Raw genomic sequence first — 22,698 nt, 5'->3', positions numbered from 1 at the left:
ATGTCTCTGTCTCAACAGTTCAAAAAGTGACAGAACAAAGTCATCCCCTGGTAGACTTGTGATGTCTTCCTGTAGATTAAAGTCACCAAAAGTACGGAATCAAATTTAAATGGTACCAAATACGTTATCATGTATTTGTGTGCTGTGTAGTCAACTCACCTAGATGGTGTGTCCCAGGCCGAGGCTTCACCGAGGATCTTTATCACAGGTCTGCAACCAGTGGGATCCTGTTCCTGTGCAAAAATCTTGTGCCAGTACCAAAGAGAATGCCTTTTTGGTCACCAAAAAAGAAGATTGCAAAGAATCCTACGAAGATGCTGCTTGGTGCCCTCTTCCTGCTCTCATGTATGTATGCCTAGAGGCATCTAAAGGCAATGCCATCACTTGAACACACATACCTGCACAAATCAATAGATACACATAATATTAACCCACCTCGACTCTTCCTGCTACTGTTTCACATGTGCAATGAATCCATATCCTGTTGTTTCTCTTCACCTCGCCTGACACAGATGCACTTTTCCACCTGTCAGGGTAAAAAAAAAGACATGACAGTTCATTTTAAGGTAAGGAGACTCAAAACAAATATGCTGCCAACTTCCAATATTTCACCTGCTTTGATACATGCATTCACTTCGCTTATTGAATCAGAAACACAGGTGAGCATACACAATCTCCAAAATTAACTGTGAAAATTAATTTCAATGAACACTTATAACTTATAAAAGATGATTCAGTTATCTTCTTCATGGTATACGGTCGATTGGTCGCCGGTCTTTTGGTCGCCGATCTTTTGGTCGCCCGGAAGGTAAGTGATAATTACCATTTAAATCGTTGCTCAAATTCCCTAAATACAAACTGCGAATTACTATTCAGTCATACTTAATGCCCTAGTAATTATTAGGCTAAAGAAAAGCTCCAAATTTCCTGGACTTTTATTGTTTTTTGTTGGAGAACTTGTTAAGACCCTGACGGACGTACCTTCTTAAAGGGACAACGCATGTACATACAAACTCTTATACACTCACACGTCGGCTCAGTGAAACTGCTGATGGCCATTGTTGGCTTTTATCGATGCGTAGACAGTGTTGTTTTACCTTGTTTTGTCGCCGGTCTTTTGGTCGTCGGTCTTTTGGTCGCCGGTCTTTTGGTCGTCGGTCTTTTGGTCGCCGGTCTTTTGGTCACCCGTTGTCGCGGTCGGGGCGACCAAAAGATGGCGACCAAAAGACCGGCGACCAAAAGACCAGCGACCAATCGATCGCACACGCTTCTTCATTGACCCAATCACAAACATTTGTTTTTTTTAAATAACTAACGACATACCTTACAATAGTCGGCCTCACAGCTCTGGGTTCAAATCCAGGTCAGTCCACCTGTGTGAAGTTTGCATGTTCGTCCCAGGCCTGTGTGGGTTTCCTCCGGGTACTCCAGTTTCCTCCCACATTCCAAAAACATGCATGGTAGGCTGATTGGACACTAAATTTCCCCTAGGTATGGGTGTAAGTGTGCATGGTTGTCCATCTTGTGCCCTTCGATCAGCTGGCCACCGATTCAGAGTGTCCCCCGCCTCTGGTCCGGAGTCAGGTGGGACAGGCTCCAGCACCCGCCACGACCCTAATGAGGATAAAGCAGTTCAGAAAATACCTTACCATATTGTAACTGTTCTGTTTTATTAAATACATGTATAAACACAAGCAGATTTATTAAATCAAGAAATAATTTTTGGCAGGGTCACTCACAATGCTCTCTGTGGTGCATCAAATTTAGAAGATTTAGATTTATTTTTACTTTAGGGGGACTTTAAATGTCTCCCCTACCTTTGTTTGTGCTTTCAATTTGCATACCAAAGAAACCCCAATGGGACTTCCGCTGCACATTTACATTGGATTTGGAATGTTAAATGAACATGTCAAAAACAGTCATGTTTGTCGCTTTCTGAAGGTGCGAGGACTACCGAGCTTGTATAATTAGTACCAGAACATGTAACAGTGCCAAATGAACAAAAGAAGCGGAATTCAAATAGGCACCTTTCATGAGACGTATTCAAATATACCCATTTCACCTTTGGACTGCAATGCTTTCCAAACGATAGCGCATCCGTAAAGATAAAAATATGTACTGCAGGTACGTGCAAATGTTTTGGAGCCATTGGGTCTCCAGAATTCAGTTTTACTTCTTAAAGGGTTGTCTATTTTTAGATGGTTTTGTTGTGAAAGGGTTTTAGTTGAAGGTCATTCTTTTCCCTCTTCTTGACGAAAACAATCTGTCTTCTTAACGTCACTTAGTTCAAAGTCCCAAAACTGTAAAAGCAATCTGTCGCTTTATCTGACAGCGGAATGTCACCACACTGATATGTTCATCCTGTGAAACCAAATTTAAACATTTTTTGTCACATGTTGATGAGGGCGGAAGATGAGGGGGAGGAGGGACTCCAAGGTCTTTTTTGTCCCACCTCAGTGATTATGTTTGATGTGCTTTTCTCACCATGTGTCCAAATGAAACTGTTCCACAGCATCTCCGTGCTCCAAGGACCTTAAAATGTGCTTATTACTTCCAGTCGGTATTTCAGCATTAGGATTACTGTTCTGCATCAGAAGCATGCCAATGAAGGCTTGCCATCTGCATTCATTTCATTTTTTTTTGTGTGTGTTTGTTTTTGGAAGTGGATCAGCATTACTTCCTCAGATGGGTCTTTCATCGGAGTTCCCCCAACAAGTCTATATAGGCTTTTTGTGAACTGGCTGAAGACATCGGCTGTTTTGTTGGCACTTACCAGACAACCTGATACGGGCTGTCGGATTCTTTTACGACCACTGTCAGATTTGGGCCTTGGGTCAGATTGTTGGCAATAGGTCAGTTTCATTTCCAGTGAGTGATGGACCCTGGGATGGGTGCCGTTTGTCACCCATTCATTTCAGGCACCAAGGTGTTAGGGCGTCCTATTTAGTTGCTTCAGCATTGCATCACCAAATGGAAAAACAGTCTGTTGGAAGAGTTTTTAGTAGCTGGCATAAGCATTGCATAACGCATAAACCCTGATTGTGAGATAAAGTATTTCGGAACGTAGTATCCTCGTAAGTATCAAAGAAACTTTAACAATTTAGAAATAGGACTATGATAATGAGACACTATATATTTGAAGTCGAATTACTATATAATAAAAAAACTTTTTTTTTTTAATTAAATGGTGGTTCAATTGACTAAAATATATTTTTATTTGTATGCCTTCACTTGAACGTGCTGCAGCTAAGCGTTAGTGTGCTCCCTGTTGGTTTGAAATTGGAACTGCAATGGAACATTTAAAAGGTGTTAAAAATTGTGATATATATTTTAAAAAAAAGAAAAAAGGAAAAATTCTGAACGCCAATAAAAGCATTTGCTTCAATTATAGGTTCTTTGCCATCATGGTGCACTCATTGGAACAGTTACATAGTACGTATTTCTGTTCAAGTTAATGTTTTGCTCCAACTATATTCTTATTCAGCGACTTTCTACACAGCTTTTCTAAAGATAAAATGACAATTTCATGCAAGCTAATGTTTATTACAAAATAAATCTACGACACACACCTTTTCATGTCGGGAAATACTGTATTATTCAATTCTTCTCACTAAATGTACAAAAACACCCATTGTTTTCACTGAAAACAACTTGAACAATACTTTAATTGAAAACTTTAATGTAATGACATTTAAAACTGTGTGACAACAAAGCACCATTATTTATAAAACTTCACTGTGAAATACAGTCATTTGGCTTAGGGGCACTTTCAGATAACTTGCCATCTGTGAAATAGACAAACAAAAACACACATACATACAAAACAGTCAAACACAGTCCCATCATTTAAATTATTTGTTTCCAATTATGTTTGACGAGCTTGATGTTTGTTAATGGTGCTTACCTGAAGTCAATCCAAGATTTGAGTTATCAAAGAACAGCCCCGGACGTGTTTGTGCTAGCATCTCTGAATATTTGTCATCATCAAAAAATTGCTTTTTTGGAGACTTGGGGGGCAATTTTGGTGAATCCAAAAGCAACTTGGGGGAGCTCAGAACAAACTTCTGCGGTGACTGAAGCAAGACACTGGTGTTTGGGAGAAGTCCTCTTTTGGTGGGCGTACTTGGGGATGCCGTTTTAATACACCCTTTACTCTTGTACTTCATCTTGATGGCTCGGTTTTTCCACTTGTTAAGTTCAGCCTGCTGGTTGGAAATGACACTGAAGAGGAGTAGAACAGAACGGTGTCAGAAGAAATAAGCAATACGTGAAGCACCACCAGTTATCGACTTCGTCTCACTCTTCCAGATGGGTGACTTTAACTTGAAATTGTTTGACAGACTCTTCCTCTATCCCACTTTGAAAAACATTGCTTTTGCTCCCCAATCCTCGGGGATTTAGCAGTCTCTCGGCAAGTTCTTCACCCTGCAGAACTACAGAACATTTAAGAAAACTGTTGTTAGAATAAGTTCAGGTTTTCTTTCGTCAAACCAAGTATTCAATTTAGGCATTTAATTATTCATTTGCGGCAATCTAAAAGAACAGTGTTTGTGTTTTTATAACAGAATATGATTTGATACAGTGGAAATCATGTAGGACCATAGATCACATATCTCTCAAATGTAGTAGATCAAAATATGTTATGATGTAGATATTTAGAAGATTGATTTTTTTAAAACTACTTTCTTACATGACTCCTCTCCTTGCTGCTGCAACTTCCTCAAAGATTCCTTCAGCTTCCGGATAGACTCTTCCTTCATATGCAGAACCATGTTTTTCCTCTCCATTCTGGGCAAAGATTATTGAATATATAATGTAAAAATGTTGTAAAAAGTATAATGAGATTTAAAGCTTACACCAAGTGGACAAATAACAAATAAATAACCAATAGAGCATTGGAAGCAGGTTGTTAAAATGGGGAGAATATGCTACTGGTACTATATTGGCTAGACTTTACTCTTGTTGATGCTCATCAGAAGCAGCTCGCGACTCCATTTCCGTCTTGAACAGTTGAGCTTGGACTTTTTGCAGTTCGGCAGCTTCGGGTGTCTGTATCAGGAAAACAGTGGGTTATTTTTTAGGGGGCGTTGGGTGTATAATCCAGGACTCTCCAGCATCTCATTCATTACACATGCATGTTTGCAGCAAGTTCATTTCAGTAGTTTGCGTAAGTAGTTCAATTGAGGTTGTGCGTGTGTGAGAGAAATCTTCCATTACTTTCCTATGGAAATGGTATGATAGTTTTGAAAAAACCAACCTCCAACTTTTTCCTGAGCTCCTCAACTTGTGCCTGGCTTGTCAACAGTGCTGTCTGCAGTTCCTGAGTGGCCATTTTGTATTTAGAGACACAGTCGTTGGCGTGAACCTGGGCCTCTTTTAGTTGTTTGTTCTTTGCACACAAAACCTGTAAATTTATACCTACAATTTAATGCAGAAAAGCTGGCAGCTACACAACTTTATTAAATGCACTTGAATGTATGCCAAAGTGCTTGGCTCACAATTACATGGATAAATTTGAAAAGTATTATAAAAGCCATTTGAGCAACAATGGCTGTGTAGGAAAGGGCTTTATATTCATAAAGGTAGGCAAATACTGAACACTGGGTTTAATTGCCTGCAGCTATTGCTTTAGTTTTTCATTGTCCTTTTCAGGGGTATAATTAAAAAAAAAATCAAACTGTACATATAAAATGCGGTTTTGATGACACTCACTTTTATTTTCTCCTCAGATTGACGAAGTTCAATAAGGTGCTGGTTGTCACTGAGCAAGGTTTTCTCTGAGCTTGTTGGGGTGTCCTCCAGTGTTTGTTGCAGAATGGCACACGTGTTTTTTACTCTTTGTAGCTGACACTCAGCTTGTGACTTCAGTTGCTGCAATTCCTGACGATGAGCAACCCGCTCATTGAGGATGCCCTGCCGGAGTTCAGAAATAAGCTTTCCTTTACAAAAGGTCATTTGACAGTAACATTCCCAACAATTCACTCGTATGTGCCATCAGGGGTTTGCTGTTTGTCAGGGCAAAGAGACGATCTTGGCAAACATAATCAGCTGGGATTTGTGACTTAACTATCAAAACAACAGAGAATTTTTATGATGAAGAGTCTCAAAAAAGACATTTTGGACAATTGTGCCTCAGCCCCCAGCTTAGTTTCAGTCCTGTTTCAGTTGCAAAATGTGCTCTAATTAAAAAAAAATTTTTTTACAAATAATGAATAGAAAACAAAGAACATACCTGCAAAATCTTGTTTCTCCTTTCTGTCACTCCAGATCTCCAATCAGACTCAGCCCGAAAAAGGCCGTCCAGTCTACTCATAACCAACGGAACCCTGTTCAACTCTTGTTGAACTTGCTTAGAGAACCTCGCCCTTTCCCTTACTTCAGCTGAAAGTTCATCACGGTAAGAACCCAAGCCTGCCCAAAGGTACCTCAAAGTGTTTTCCATTTTCTATAAAACAAATCAATATTTTAAAATTTTAAAAGGATCAAACATCGAGATTAGCTGTTGGGATATTATTTGTGACAAAATTTGTGTTTTGCTTTGACGCGGGCACAAAACGCCAAAAAAAACGTTCTCTCCACCAACAAACAAGTAAGGAAAGGTTTCCCGTTTAAGTGTATAGATACAATATAGAGGCCTAAAATGCAATGATTACCTGCACATACACCTGTCTTTTTTTAATGAGTTCACTCAGTCTGTGACCCTGGCCTGGGTCAGCTTCCAAGTCTTGAACAGAGCAGCTGAGCGCCTCTGATCTGCATCGCAACAAATCCTGCAAACGACCCTCCTCAAAGATGGCGACATCGTTCTCCACTAACTTCTGAAAAGTCCTCTTGTGTAGCTGTGCCCATTCTGGAAGGACACCCTGGAGAAGCAATGTACAGAGCATTGTAAATACTAGCATTTACCGTTCGAATGGATTGAACATTTACTAGTGTTAGACTAATTTGAATTTCAAAGCAGAAAGGTGAATATAACAGCATGATTGGATGTCCATCGTCATCAATGCCACTAAAACAGTTGATAAAGAATGACAGAAGACATAAAATGAAAGACAATTGTTGCTTACAATAATATGAGAAAGTGGCCTCAAATTCCTGGGTCCAAACCCAATGACAATGCTGTGGGCTTTTAGTGTGGCGTGAGGAAAGGTGTCCGATTCATTCAGGAAACATTCCATTGTCAGGATTTGATCTCTGATTATGGGATGATCAGAGGAACATATATCTATGAATTGCTCAAATCTCGCAAATGACTCCTGTAAAAGAACACATTTAATTAAGGGATGTCAGATAATGAGGGTGAAGAAATGTAAAAGCAAAGAGAATCATTTAAAAACATAATACCCCTCACAAATGAAATCATCATTAGTTGAAATGTGTGGTTGGAAAACCTCTTATGTTTAATAGTCAAAAACTATGTTCAATAGTCTAAAAATCAAAAGACAGTTTTAGTTTTGAGGAGTTTTGATTTAAAAAAGAAAAAAACAAAACAAAACTTGGCTTTGGTACCAAGAATAGATTTTACTTGGGTGAAATAATTTACCTCAAGCTGCAAAGATGACTTTTCCAGCCTTGATGATGTTGTCACATTGACATTGGGCATTTTCTGGACACAATTTGAATTATTTGCACGTAGTGAAGATATGGTGACCTTTGCTTCAATGAGCAACTGAAATGTGTATAAGAATATAGGAAAAAAAGAAACCATGAATGTCAAAGAGTGCAGAATGAGCTTGGGAATTTTAGTAGACATTTCCAAATAATAATGAACAACCAAATAAGTACAGGTAAATCAATCTGTTATTGATAGGCCCTCATTCATTCAAGGAATAAAACTAAACAAATAACAAACCTCCTGTGATGTTTTGGCCTCAGCTTGAACCTTTGCATGCCTCTCTTTTTCTATTTTTAGCTCTTCTTCCAGTTGCTGCACCTAAATCAATTAGTATTTGTGAGAGATAATCATCCACAGTAGTTGAAAGATACCAACACAAACTTAAAATATATTGGCCATAGTACATGGAATTTCTATTTTGAAAACTACACAAATTGATTACATTCACCAAGTTTAAAGTGAAACCCTGCTTTTTGTGGGCCATTGAAAATATGAATTGTCCTTGGGCCACTATTTAAAGAAACCAAAAGTTCCTTTACCATCTCCACTGTCTCCATCAGCCGTGCATTGAGATGAACCTTCTCCTGGCTCAGCCCGTCCACTGTTTCAAGAAGCTCATCTTTTTCTTCACTGTGAGACGCCAGTAAAGCCAGATGTTCAGCGTCCTTGTTGAAACATAGGCCGTCCCTCTCCGCTTTCACGGTGTCAAGCTCCATGGCCATAGTCTTTATCTGTTTGAAAGATTGGCGTTTCATGCACACGAATATCTCTTGGAACTCAAACACATAAAAACAACCAGGGAGCTCACATATGGACAAATTTGGCAAATTGCATAAAACATCCAAGCCATAAAAAAGCTCTTTCTTTCTGGAAAAATCGACTGTTCGTTTCAAGAATTTTCATTTCAGTATGTCCCTGAATTAAAAGACATCCTCAGTCCCTTACCATCTCGATCTTATCCTCCAATTGTGCATTGAGCTCACTCTTGTCTTGGCACAGTTCCTCCAAATTGTCAAGGATCTTATCTTTCTCTTCACCGAGAGATGTCATTTTGCCCAGCAACTTTTGGATCTCTTCCATGGAGGCTCTATGTTCTGTTTCTTTCTCGAAAGCAAACCTTTCTTTCTCTTCTTTCACATTCTCAAGCTCCATTCTCAAAAATTGTATCTGTTTAAAAGAGGGGAATTTAATAGGCAGCAACAATAGATGAATAAATCTACCGGTGTGACAATTTATCTTTAACTTACATTTTGCTTTAAATGCAACTCCTTCTCTTCACTGATTTTGACCATTTCACAGCTCTTGTTTTTCAGCTCATCAATATCACTTTGAAGGGAATCTAGCAAGATTTTAGAATCTTCAACCTTAACGAGGGTAGAAAATTAACTATAGAATTACTGTATTTTCCAGAAAAAAAGATGATTTCAATAATGTGATGTTAATGTGTTATACATACCTGATTTTGCAGCTGAGCTTGTTTTTCTTGACCCGTGCTTTCAACATCATTATTTCTCTGAATTTGCTCTTGAAGCTGAGTTTGCAGAGAATGCAGAAGGCGTTCATTCTCTGCAGCCTAAAAAAAGATACTATTTCAGTTACATGGAGTAAAAAAAGAAATCCATTATATGTATACTTAAACCATTTCATGATCTGTAGCATGAACATGAGCAAACTTTAAAAAAACAACTTAATTTACCTTATCAATAAATTGCTGCAGCTCTGCCTCTAGTTGTTTTTTCTGTTCACTAGTCGTTTGGAGGGTAGCGTCCAATTGCTCACACTTAAGTGTCTGTGGTGGGAGAAGATTGGCAGTTATTAGGCGGGAAAAAAAAATCACAGGGCAAAGCAAAACTAAAAAATTACAATTTGCTACACTTTCAACCTTAAAAATTGTACGTAAATTACATTGTACAAAACAAAATCCTTAGTAAAATACAACATTTCTACTGTATTGAAACTACTACTGTATTTTCACGACTATAAGGCACACATAAAAGTCTTAAATTTTCTCCAAAATAGACAGGGCGCCTTATAATCCAGTGCACTTTATATATGGAACAATACTAAAATTGTTATCAGGATAAAATAAAATAAATCAGTCGATAGGGTACACCATCCTCTACAGCTCTCAACTACAGCAAGCAGCCCCCGACTCTACTATTTTCCCGTAGAAAAAGTACTGCGCAGTGACTGCTGGGATATATAGTTCTTTTGTCAATACACCCAATGGATTGTGGCCTGGCGATCGACATCAACACAGCTTCACGAAGCATGGAAGACAGCGTTGGAATAGTTACGCTAGCTACTATTTGCGAATGGATTGTGGCCGCCTGGACAAATGTATAAAACTCAGCGTTTTCGATGACTCATTTGGACAATTGTTCAATTTGGACACAGAAAATGAGGACTTTGATGGATTTGTGGGTGATGACGTGAGTACATTGTAAAATGGCTAAATAAAGTACAACCGAACTCAGTTTTGCTTCCGTTGCCTTTTTAAAAACGTGTTTTTGGCGTGTATGTTTTGCCATGCCTGGATGCGTCTATAAAAACAGTGCGTCCTTTGTGTGTAAAATACAGAAATAGCACTCGTTACTGACACTGCGGCTAAAAATACGATGCGCCGTAGTCGTGAAAATACGGTACATAAAAAGCATACAGCACATGAAAGGCAGCAGAAAGACAAATAGAGGGATAAAACTAAGAGCACGACAACTATTTTTTTACTTACACTTTCTTTTAAATCCAACTCATTTTCTTCAATGACTTGGGCCATTTCACAGTTCTTGTTTTTTAGCTCTTCAACCTCATTTTGAAGGGTATCTAGCACGCTTTCGGAATTTTCAACCTAAAAATGGGAAAACCGTTAGCCGTGTACTCAACCCCCCACAAAAAAGTTTGATCTTAATTTCAATTTAAAAAAAAAATAACATACCTGATTTTGCAGCTGAGCTTGATAATCTTGACCTGTGCTTTCAATATTGTTATTTCTCTGAATTTCCTCTTGAAGCTGTGATCTGAGAGAATGCAGAAGGCTTTCATTCTCCGCAGCCTAAACGAAATAGAGAAGAAAATATTAGTTCAGTTATATGGAGCGGGAAACAAATTTAATGCACAGGATTCATTTGCAGATGATAAGCAAAATCTTCACTTACCTTATCAATAAATTGCTGAAGCTCTGCCTCTAGTTGTTTTTTCTGCTCACTAGCCGTTTGGAGGGTAGCGTCCAATTGCTCACACTTAAGTGTCTGTGGTGGAGGAAGATTGGCAGTTATTAGGGGGGAAAAAATCACGGAGAAACAAAACTAAAAATTACAATTTGCTATACGTTCAACCTTAAAAATTGTACACAAATTACAATGTACAAAACAAAATCTGAAGCAAAATACAACATTTCTACTGTATTGAACATGAAAGGCAGCAGAAAGACAAATAGAGGGATAAAACTAAGAGCGCGACAACATTTTTTTTAACTTACACTTTCTTTTAAATCCAACTCATTTTCTTCAATGACTTGGGCCATTTCACAGTTCTTGTTTTTTAGCTCTTCAACCTCATTTTGAAGGGTATCTAGCACGCTTTCGGAATTTTCAATCTAAAAATGGGAAAACCGTTAGCTGTGTACCCAACCCCCCACAAAAAAAGTTTGATCTTAATTTCAATTAAAAAAATATATAACATACCTGATTTTGCAGCTGAGCTTGATACTCTTGACCCGTGCTTTCAATATTGTTATTTCTCTGAATTTGCTCTTGAAGCTGCGATCTGAGAGAATGCAGAAGGCTTTCATTTTCCGCAGCCTAAACAAAATAGAGAAGAAAATATTAGTTCAGTTATATGGAGCGCGAAAGAAATTTAACTCTGAGTGCCGGTGACAATGGTGACCCCCCAAACTCTGCACAGGAAGGCCAGAGACTGGGATTTAATTTAGGCAGACATGCTAACCAATCAGCACTGTGCTGTTCTGTAGTTTGAAAGCGACTTATATATTATTTAAATCCAAATGTAGCTTTTTGTTGCAGTGTACATGTAGTCTTAATAACAATAAAAATATCCTCCAAGCGTTCATTATGAAAATGAAGCCACAAGAATAGACAGTCTTCTTTGCCTTGAGCTTTCATCGGGATGACAACTAAACATGTTGGCCACATGGCAACACTAACTTAATTTTTCATATGCATCGGCAACTTACTTGTGTTCCAAGTTCTTCAATATTCACCGTCGCCCCCACCAACTGTTTGACACGTTGTTTCAGAGCCGCTATTTCTCCAAGGGAGTTCCGGAGATCTTCCTGATTCTCAATCATCTGTTGTGATGCCAAATACATACAGAATGAGCTCAGACCATTGCTCTGGACAAAACATAGATCATGGCCCAGAGATGGAAAGGTAAAGTGCAACAATAGTATGGAAGCTGACCATGTCTATATTTTCTTGCAGATCCATCTTGAGCTGGTCTCTTTCCGCAGTAACAGTCGTAACGGCCAACTCTAGCTTCTCTAACTCTTCAGCAGAAATCTGAACATCAGGCAATAAGATATATATATATTTTTTAAATCTTGAAGTATTGAGAAATGAAAAACAAAAACAAACAAACCTTCTCAAGATTGTTCACTTCATTTTGGTCCGCCTGAAGTGACTTGAGTTCTTCTAGCCGAGTACTCAAGAGTGCCTCAGCTTGTTGAGATGCCTCCAGCTCTTTTTTCAGCTTGGTCACTGTACTTTCCAGCTCCACGCTATCCATGATATCTTTACATGGAAAACATTCACTGTGAAAACCAGCTACTGAAGTGTTGTGCTGGGCGACTTTCATAAAACCTACTTTTGGGGAGTTTGCCATCGCAAAGTGCAAATAGTTGGGCATTTTCATTAAACACAACATTAAGCTCTTTTTCGAGATCCATCTGCATCTTCTTTAAAGTTGATTTTTCAGTCTCGAGTTGTTTACGAAGGCTGTGGACTTCTGATTTCATTTTTTCATTACTTGTAGTCAGGGTCATCTGAAACAGTGATGAATACCGTAACATAAGATACCTAACAAGTCGATTTAAATATTAAAAAATAATAAAATACAGGGGGTGAGGGAATCATTTTTTTGATGAATTGGATAAAAATGTTTTAAAATGTATTCATTCTTATTTAAAAACGAAAAGGAAAAAAAGGTTATTTAAATGCCTCAATGCAACAAAATAAACCAAAAGTAAAAGATATTTTACCATCTCCATTGTCTCCATCAGCTGTGCACTGAGATTGACCTTCTCCTGGCTCACCCCATCCACTGTTTCAAGAAGCTCATCTTTTTCTTCACTGAGAGACGTCATTCTGCTCAGAGTCTTCTGAGCCTCTTCCAGTAAAGCCAGATGTTTAGCTTCCTTGTTGAAACATAGGCCGTCCCTCTCCGCTTTCACGGTGTCAAGCTCCATGGCCATAGTCTTTATCTGTTTGAAAGATTGGCGTTTCATGCACACGAATATCTCTTGGAACTCAAACAAATAAAAACAACCAGGGAGTTCACATATGGACAAATTTGGCAAATTGCATAAAACATCCAAGCCATAAAAAAGCTCTTTCTTTCTGGAAAAATTGACTGTTCGTTTCAAGAATTTTCATTTCAGTATGTCCCTGAATTAAAAGACATCCTCAGTCCCTTACCATCTCAATCTTATCCTCCAGTTGTGCATTGAGCTCACTCTTGTCTTGGCACAGTTCCTCCAAATTGTCAAGGATCTTATCTTTCTCTTCACCGAGAGATGTCATTTTGCCCAGCAACTTTTGGATCTCTTTCATGGAGGCTCTATGTTCTGTTTCTTTCTCAAAAGCAAATTTCTCTTTCTCTTCTTTCACAGTCTCAAGCTCCATTCTCAAAAATTGTATCTGTTTAAAAGAGGGGAATTTAATAGGCAGCAACAATAGATGAATAAATCTACCGGTGTGACAATTTATCTTTAACTTACATTTTGCTTTAAATGCAACTCCTTCTCTTCACTGATTTTGACTATTTCACAGCTCTTGTTTTTCAGCTCATCAATATCACTTTGAAGGGAATCTAGCAAGATTTTAGAATCTTCAACCTTAGCGAGGGTAGAAAATTAACTATAGAATTACGGTATTTTCCAGAAAAAAAAAAGATGATTTCAATAATGTGTTATTACATACCTGATTTTGCAGCTGAGCTTGTTTTTCTTGACTTGTGCTTTCAACATCATTATTTCTCTGAACTTGCTCTTGAAGCTGAGTTTGCAGAGAATGCAGAAGGCGTTCATTCTCTGCAGCCTAAAAAAAGATACTATTTCAGTTACATGGAGTAAAAAAGAAATCCATTATATGTATACTTAAACAATTTCATGATCTGTAGCATGAACATGAGCAAACTTAAAAAATATATAATAATTTACCTTATCAATAAATTGCTGCAGCTCTGCCTCTAGTTGGTTTTTCTGCTCACTAGTCGTTTGTAGGGTAGCGTCCAAATGCTCACACTTAAGTGTCTGTGGTGGGGGAAGATTGGCAGTTATTAGGGGAAAAAATCAGGGAAAAACAAAACTAAAAATTACAATTTGCTATACTTTCAACCTTAAAAAGTGTACGCAAATTACATTGTACAAAAAAAATCTGAAGCAAAATACAACATTTCTACTGTATTAAAACTACTACATAAAAGCATACAGCACATGAAAGGCAGCAGAAAGACAAAGAGGGATAAAACTAAGAGCATGACAACTAATTTTTTACTTACACTTTCTCTTAAATCCAACTCCTTTTCTTCACTGACTTGGGCCATTTCACAGTTCTTGGTTTTTAGCTCTTCAATCTCATATTGAAGGGTATCTAGCACACTTTTAGAATTTTCAACCTAAAATAAATATATACAGAACTAGCTCAGACCATTGCTCTGGACAAAACATAGATCGTGGCCCAGAGATGAAAAGGTAAAGTGCAACAATAGTATGGAAGCTGACCATGTCTATATTTTCTTGCAGATCCATCTTGAGCTGGTCTCTTTCCGCAGTAACAGTCGTAACGGCCAACTCTAGCTTCTCTAACTCTTCAGCAGAAATCTAAACATCAAGCAATAAGATATATATATTTTTTTAAATCTTGAAGTATTGAGGAATGAAAAACAAAAACAAACAAACCTTCTCAAGGTTGTTCACTTCATTTTGGTCCACCTGAAGTGACTTGAGTTCTTCTAGCCGAGTACTCAAGAGTGCCTCAGCTTGTTGAGATGCCTCCAGATCTTTTTTCAGCTTGGTCACTGTACTTTCCAGCTCCACGCTATCCATGATATCTTAACAGGGAAAACATTCACTGTGAAAATCAGCTGCTGCAGTGTTGTGCTGGGCGACTTTCATAAAACCTACTTTTGGGGAGTTTGCCATCGCAAAGTGCAATTAGTTTGGCATTTTCATTGAACACAACATTAAGCTCTTTTTCGAGATCCATCTTCATCTTCTTAAAATTTGATTTTTCAGTCTCGAGTTGTTTACGTAGGCTGTGGACTTCTGCTTTCATTTTTTCATTACTTGTAGTCAGGGTATTCTGAAACAGTGATGAAGACCATAACATGAGATACCTAACAAGTCGATTTAAATATTAAAAAAATAATAAAATATAGGGGGTGAGGGAATCATTTTTTAGATGAATTGGATAAAAAGGTTTTAAAATGTATTCATTCATTTAAAAAAAAAGAAAAAAAAGAAGGTTATTTAAATGCTTCAATGCATCAAAATAAACCAAAAGTAAAAGATATTGGCAAAAGAAACAAAAATATATGTTTTGTAATAAGCAGCATAACTCAGAAACTAAGTAGAAGTAAAATTAGGAAAGCTAGGAGGACGTTCTGTTGGCTATTGGTTTTGCGTGGGGAGGAAATAGTGTTATTCAAGAGAGAAAGCATCCAGGGGTGGCATTTTTTCGTTGTATCCTTTAGTTTGTACATAAAATTGCCTCCTCTTGAATGTTATACTCATTTCATTTAGCGTTTATTGACAAACCCAAATGTTTTGGTGAAGTGAATGTCTTTTGCCTAATTAGTTACCTTTAACTCTTCCAGAGCAAGATTTTCACTGCGTAGTAGTGCCCATTCTTTCTTGGTCTCTTTGCCAAGACCCTGCGCGTCATCTAGAGAGTGACGAAGGTTTGCCACTTCTTCAACTAAGTCTTTACCACACTTAAAGGAAGCAAGGAGATAGTGCAATTGGTTCACCTGATATCATATCTAATTACTAGCCCAGAGCTATATGTCCTAAAATTAAAACATTAAAAACTTTGGATTAAATTTTTTCCCTCGTTTACAAATGGGTTATCTAGGCATCACCATATGAAAAAAAGGATGTATACCATATTCTGAAGATCATCGGCAACTTGTGTTTTCTCTTTCAGCTCTTTGGTAACCATATCCAGATTGTTCTTCAAAAAAGAAAAAAAAGTAACAAATGCATTTGAGGTTTAATTGCAATGCAGGTACATTTAGAATTAAATAATAATTGTATATGCATGCAAAAGGCAAAATGGAAATCACAATTTATTCACCCCACCTTAAGTTCCAAGAATTGGAGCTCACGGGAGTCCATGACATTTTTCAATAGGCCTATTTCATTTTGTAACTCGATCTGTAAGACCACAAAAATAAACAAAATGCCAACAAACATTTAAAAAGAGGTACACTCTACTGTCCTCCAACAATTGTAACATTTTAGCCAGTTTCTGTTTGTTGTACATTTAAATTTTTAGGATATGACTGATCTTAAGATGAGCGAGATAAGAAAAGACCGATGTTTTGCAGATAATTTAAAAACGATTGTTAAGATACTGTCACCTGTAAAGGAAATGCAAAAGAACAGCCTAGTCGTTGTTTTTATTCCGAACAACACGTTTTTTTTCTTATTTACCTCATGTTCTTTAGCACACATTTCCTCAAGACGTTCAAACTCATGCAGTTCCGACTTTTCTTTCAGCTTTTGTGAAAGCACAGCGGCCTCCTCCTCTGTTCTTACGGCATTTGTCCTGAGGATGTCTAGCTGCTGCTGGAGATTGTCTCGCTCAGAAGCCAACAATTCCTAGAGATACATTCAGGGGAAAGAGTCTTCAGAAGTTTATTCATGCATGTTATTTTGCTGGCACATTTACCGTTAACGGGGGACCTTTGGGTTAGGCGACGCCCATTGAAAAAAAAAAACACCTGTTGAATTAATACTGTACCTTTTCCTCAGCTTCCGATTGGAGCTTGAGGTTAACTTCTGCTGCCTCTTGTTTCATTGCCACAATTTGATCCAAGGCTTGCCGTTTCTCCTGGTCTATACTTTGAAGTTGTAGCTCCAGTTCTACCACCCTGTCGACAAACAGAACAATCCCAAATATATATACTATACTTAGTATTTTTTCTAAATTGAAGGCTTCTTACAAAAATATAAATTAATTGAAATTAAGCACAAGATCACCAAATAAAAATTACAACTTTCATGTCAAATAAATGACACGACATTCTTCCCACGCATGCTTTGCCCTTTAAAAAAACCATGACTAACTCAGCAGTAATGACAAGACCATTATATGTATACTCCACCTGTTTTCGGAGCTACGCAAAGTAACAAAGTCTTCACATGATTTGGTGTCATCTGATGGCTCATCAGGAAACCAGTCGGAAAAAAATTCTTCACCTTCTATTGAAAGACAGAGGTTACCAAATGCACAACATTAGTATTACAGTAGAAATTAACATGTACTAAGAATTGTAATGTGGCTTTTCCTGCCATCTAACTAGGATTCTTACCCTCAGAAATCTTGTCCACACTACACTGATAAGTGTTCGTCTTCTGACAGACTGATTCGGAAAAGCTATTATATGGCAAATCACTGCCAGGAATAGGTACGAGGGCATGGCGCAGCATTTTTCCTCCCCATGTAACCCTGCGTTTGGGTACCTTTGAAACAGTATAGCATGGGTTGTTGGAACAATAACAAAGTGTAAAAAACTGAATGACAATACTATCATGCTATTTTGAGCACTTGTTACCGGTTGCCCTTGAGTAATGTTGTTGCTAGTGACCAGTAGCTCCGTAAGATTTCTTATTCTGTCCTCTTGTTCTAATTGAAGTTGCTGTTTTTCCTGGAGTATTTGAAAAAGCTCCTCTTTCTCTGTTGCTGTGGTTTGGGTTACAGAAGAAACCTGCAAAGTGGAAGTCACATTGGTCATGCATGTAAAAAAAAATCTTCAATAGAACTTGTTCAGATAAAAGAACTGCAGGGCAAAAAAGGTTCCTTGCCTCTAGAAGCCGTCTCTTGAGGTCTACGATTTCATTACGATATCTTTTGAGCAGTGCACCGTCATCAGAAACCTCTGTGACATGTGGATCATTTTTCATTTTCTTTGCAGCGCTGGCAAACTGTACAATTAAAAAAATTAAATTCAAAATCAAACAACAGTTAGCAGTTAGCGTCAAGCAGAATGGTGCCCTTCAATCCATAGAATAGACATTTTTTTTTAAAGTGCTGAAACTCCTCTCTTAATGAAAAAAAATACCCAGCTCAGTCAGAGAATTAGTTAACAATTGAAATTAGATATTACTTTGGAGTTACACTCAATTAAAAAAAAATGACCAAAGTTCAATGACAAACATTCATTGCCAGTAAACACTAAAACATTTTTAGAGTTTGACTTGTAAATATAAAAAGACAATGAGAAAAGGCATATTCCAACCTGCAGTGTGCTGAGTGTCTCATCGAGTGAGGCGGTTGTGATTGTGCACAGGATGACCGTTTTAGCGTTTCCGCCCAGGGAGTTCTGAAGAATTCGTGTTAATTTACTGTCTCTGTAGTTTATGAAACTCCTGGGAACACAATGTAAATATTAGAATATTTAATCAAATACACTTTACACAAAATACAGGCAGGGGGGTTGGGGATGGCGCAACTAAATTGGAATTTCACGCAAGGTCACCTTCAAAAGTGTCTGTAACTATAATTAAGCAGCAATACACAGTATAAAATACAATACAAAATGTGATAGGAACTCTGTACACATCCCCACACACAAAAAGACATTCAGAGACTCAAGCAGTGAAGCAGCAAGAACAAATGACAAATTTTGCATTGGAGATGCAGATATTTTACATACCTTTGGCTTTCTTCGCTTAGTTTCTTTATAACTTGCCCAAGTGTGAAAAGGCTGCGATTGATATTGCAGCCTTCTTTCAAGCGTGCACCTTAAAAAAATGACATTTTATAGTGAATTTTTTCAATTTATACTTAAGTTGACAAGTCATTAAAGCAAATGAGACATTTTAATTATAGATGAAAATTGTACTTTACCTTCAGCCCCAGTTTGGCTCGCTCTCTCTGATCCAGCCAGGTCAACTAAATTCTGAGAAAGACATTAAAAAAAATAGTTATGTCTTCGATCCTTATCACGTGATCAGAATTTAAGCCCAATTATGTCATTTTCAGAGGATATATACAATTTACTAGTTAATTATTTACCAAATGGGAAACAATGATGGCTCCATCTGCATTTTCACCGGATGCCATGTCAGTTCTTTCACGGCTCTCTAGGATCTAAAGCACAGGTGTGTATTTGTTGTTGATGAAATGATTAGTATTATGGATGGAGATCGGTTGTCCATTGGAATGAAGAACAATAGTTTTCATTAAAACAAATGCAATATAAGAGTCAAAACCAAATTTAGAACATTTTGTCAGAGGTTTTTCTTTGTCTTTTCTTAAAAATGTAACATCACAGATCAGATAATGATAACCCAAGTACAAAACTTGCAAAAACTATTGTACGAGTGTTTGTTAAAGCAAAAGAGAAACACATATTGAGGGATCAAGAGACTGTTGCAGAGAGGATACAGTCAAATCCAATGGTTATAAATGTTTCAAAAGAACGCAAATGCATATTACAGTCCTTACCATTCGAAAAATGGCGTGTGAACGGCTACTGCGGTGATTCATTTTTGTACTTCCATAATGACGGTTTTCTGCAGGGTCAAATACACAGTGAATGCAAATTCTATAAGACCAGCCAAGTCTTCAGGCTTACTTTCTCCTTTACGGATCCACGCCAGAGCTTGTGCAGGGCTGGTAACAAGTTCTTCAGTCAGGTCAGCCACATAGATGTTTTTCTACACACAGTAAATAAAAAAAAAAAGGTACGCTGAATGATCACAATTCAAAATGATTTAAAAAAAAAACTTTTAAGGTTGCTGCTTCTATTGTGCATGCAAAAAACAAGCTGCACAATAACTAAAAAAATGTCAGGTGATGAAGATGACACTATGTTGTGTTGAAAAAAAAAGAAGAAGAAGAAAAGTGGTTCAGAAAAGAATGATTAAACGCGAACTTACATTGATAGCCTCTCTGACTTCGAGAGGTTTTCTTTTCCAGCTGTCAACAAGCAGATCAGTCACAGTTTCATTGTATATTTCCATGTAAGAAACCCTGAGAAGAAACTCCTTCTTTGGACACTAGAGAACAAAATGGAAAAACCCAGAAATAAATTGGGTACTGCATATCACATATTAACATTGTCAGAAAGCAAAGACCCTATTTGACCTTTTTAATTGTTCTGAAGACATCATCAACAGCCAGTGGTATAATTCCAGGATTCATATCACTCCCCATCATTGTGAAAGTCTTGCCAGAGGCCGTTTGGCCATAAGCAAATATGGTGCCTATTTTAAGCAAAGAGAGGAAAATTCAGAAATGCACGGGTTAAGGTTAGGTTCCATTACAGGTACACGGTCGATTGGTCGCCGGTCTTTTGGTCGCCTGGAAGGTTATTGATAATTACCATTTAAATCGTTGCTAAAATTCCCTAAATACTAACTGTGAATTACTATTTAGTCATACTTAATGCCCTAGTAATTATTAGACTAAAGAAAAGCTCCAAATTTCAAGGACTTTTATTGTTTTTTGTTGGAGAACTTGTTAAGACCCTGACTGACGTCCCTTCCTAAGGGGACAACTCATGTACATACAAACTCTTATACACTCACACGTCGGCTCAGTGAAACTGCTCATGGCCATTGTTGGCTTTTATTGATGAGTAGACGTGTTGTTTTATCTTGTTTTGTCGCCGGTCTTTTGGTCGTCGGTCTTTTGGTCGCCGGTCTTTTGGTCGCCGGTCTTATGGTCGCCGGTCTTATGGTCGCCGGTCTTTTGGTCGCCGGTCTTTTGGTCGCCAGTCGTTTGTTTGCCGGTCTTTTGGTCGCCCGTTGTCGCGGTCCGGGCGACCAAAAGACCGGCGACCAATCGACCGCACACGTCTATTACACACCATTGTATCCTTCAACAGTTGAAACGACCAATGGCTTTGCCATATCCTGGTATAGTTGATTAGTTGTTCCTTCTGCTGTGAAAACTCTGTCTGTTGAAAAAACAGAAGTGTACAATTAATTTCGCTATGCGTGATTGTACTGATCCATAACAATGGTTAACAGGAATGCATACCAAAAGCAAAACTCTTTGTCGAGGTCCCATCTTCAAGCTGACGAACTAAGTTCTCTTTGGCTTCCCAAAAGACCTCCACAGGCTTGGTCTTATCTGATGGATCACTTTCTTCTCTGCAAGACAAAGATGCTCAATCATGCATGGCGTGGTAATGCAAATGAGGGTGAACTTGTGCAATTAGTAATTGACGTTTTTGTTACACATTACTTACTGGTGTGCATTAGGGGTCTAATGAATCGAGGAGGAACAATACATTGATTGGTTAATAATAACAATACATTTTATTTATAATGCACTTTCCATTCTCCCATTCTGGAAAATCCTGCACTTGTATTGGTAAACTACCGTATTTTCTCGCATATAAGCCATATAGACATATTTGTAACACAAAAAAAACTTACAGCGTTGCTATACTGTCAGCGCAGCAACCGTAACTTTTCCGAAAGATCAATTGTTTCGTTAGACTGCAGTTGTCAATCCATTTTATTATTTGATCTTCTGCATTTGTATTCGGAAAAGCAACAATTTTACAATAGTGTGTGCCCTACTCTTATTATTTTTTGTACAAATACAACCGTTGAGTGCCAGAGGTAAAATTGGGAGGCATCTTATCCTGAAGTAGAGCGTTTAATTGAATTTTGAAATATATTTTATTTTGAAATTGCTGAAAACTGGCTTTCCGAACAGGCAATAATAATAATATATTTTTTTTAAACAGAATGCAACACTCAGAAAAATACACGTTACACAAAACAGTGCAACAAAATATAATTGACTTTATTATTATTGATAGACAATAGAAACCATCCACGCAAAACTGTACATGCAAGCTTAAAATGTTATCTTCTCCCGTTGGAGTGTAGTAAAACTCGGCCTTTATCGTAGATGACAGGGTTTAAAGCAAAGTTCCCCATTTGTTGCTAAATCAAACGGTACTGTGTCGTAAATATTAACTGAAAATGTTGCCCCCAACTATAGTCCAGTCTGTTAAACATGCCGTGCCAAATGTTATAAAAAGCAAACTTACCTTTCAAGAAATGGACGCACACGAACACAGACTTTCACAGCGGATTCCTCGGCCATCGGGTCGCTTGAAAGTCAACAACTATAAATTGAATATTTCCCGAATATCGCCACACTTTTCAAACAACACGCATTCTGCGAAGAATTCAAATTTATTCTTCGGCTAGTCGTGTTCTTTATGTATGGCTTTTATCTTGGTTGGCAAAACTACACTTGGGTTCAGTACCGCCATCTATCAACCGAAGTGTGTTATTGACACTATGTCCTATTGAGCAGCCCGGTGTAGAGTCGGCCCCACTGCTCTGGGGTGAAGGCTTCGATCCCAGGTCGGTCCTCGATTTGCATGTTTTGCATGTTCCCCCGGGCTTGCGTGGATTTTCTCCGGGTGCTACAGTTTCCAAAAAAATGCATGGTAGGCTGGTTGAACACCCCAAATTGCCTGGACAAATGTGTTCTTTTTTCTTTAAAAAGGAATTGCAATGCAAATGCTTTGCTGCCATAGTAGCAATACACTAAAAAGTGTTGGAATTTTTGTTTACACTGTCTAGATTAACTCAGCAAAAATAACTTAAATGTGACACAAAGAGAGAGTAAGGCAGACTCAAGTGCTTT

General features: G+C 37.9%; 1 protein-coding gene across 1 annotated transcript; it reads right to left on the bottom strand.

Annotated features, from left to right (window-relative positions):
* Window positions 1-3,570: 3,570 nt before the first annotated feature.
* On the bottom strand, window positions 3,571-22,237 carry cenpe (centromere protein E). Its single transcript, XM_077614065.1, has 55 exons — window positions 22,091-22,237; window positions 21,064-21,176; window positions 20,891-20,980; window positions 20,167-20,285; window positions 19,959-20,078; window positions 19,655-19,736; window positions 19,525-19,592; window positions 19,093-19,167; window positions 18,925-18,976; window positions 18,731-18,818; window positions 18,314-18,443; window positions 17,880-17,999; window positions 17,630-17,782; window positions 17,387-17,537; window positions 17,180-17,276; window positions 16,816-16,945; window positions 16,506-16,673; window positions 16,152-16,226; window positions 15,955-16,023; window positions 15,653-15,784; window positions 14,976-15,153; window positions 14,751-14,902; window positions 14,574-14,672; window positions 14,351-14,467; window positions 14,010-14,102; window positions 13,771-13,887; window positions 13,569-13,685; window positions 13,267-13,488; window positions 12,831-13,052; window positions 12,437-12,614; window positions 12,212-12,363; window positions 12,034-12,132; window positions 11,808-11,921; window positions 11,299-11,415; window positions 11,094-11,210; window positions 10,771-10,863; window positions 10,551-10,667; window positions 10,347-10,463; window positions 9,312-9,404; window positions 9,072-9,188; window positions 8,863-8,979; window positions 8,561-8,782; window positions 8,155-8,346; window positions 7,853-7,933; window positions 7,544-7,669; window positions 7,068-7,256; window positions 6,654-6,863; window positions 6,233-6,445; window positions 5,713-5,913; window positions 5,258-5,404; window positions 4,958-5,049; window positions 4,691-4,788; window positions 4,301-4,433; window positions 3,905-4,221; window positions 3,571-3,785 (listed from the first exon to the last, which is right to left on the bottom strand). Exons 1-55 carry the CDS (start codon window positions 22,144-22,146, stop codon window positions 3,733-3,735), a joined length of 7,110 nt encoding a protein of 2,369 aa, XP_077470191.1. The 5' UTR covers window positions 22,147-22,237; the 3' UTR covers window positions 3,571-3,732.
* Between the last annotated feature and the right edge of the window lie 461 nt (window positions 22,238-22,698).

The sequence above is a fragment of the Stigmatopora argus genome, chromosome 1 (assembly GCF_051989625.1).
Source record: "Stigmatopora argus isolate UIUO_Sarg chromosome 1, RoL_Sarg_1.0, whole genome shotgun sequence".
NCBI lineage: Eukaryota > Metazoa > Chordata > Actinopteri > Syngnathiformes > Syngnathidae > Stigmatopora > Stigmatopora argus.
This window is presented reverse-complemented; position numbering and strand designations above follow the sequence as displayed.

What these genes read in the sequence shown, in the direction of transcription:
- cenpe (XM_077614065.1), bottom strand. Translation starts at nt 22,146, where the DNA reads ATGGCCGAGGAATCCGCTGTGAAAGTCTGTGTTCGTGTGCGTCCATTT. An exon ending in AAGTGAACAACCTTGAGAAG is followed by an intron (nt 14,673 to 14,750) that starts GTTTGTTTGTTT and finishes CTTGATGTTTAG; the next exon opens with ATTTCTGCTGAAGAGTTAGA. An exon ending in GGAGAAACAAGATTTTGCAG is followed by an intron (nt 5,914 to 6,232) that starts GTATGTTCTTTG and finishes GAACTCCGGCAG; the next exon opens with GGCATCCTCAATGAGCGGGT.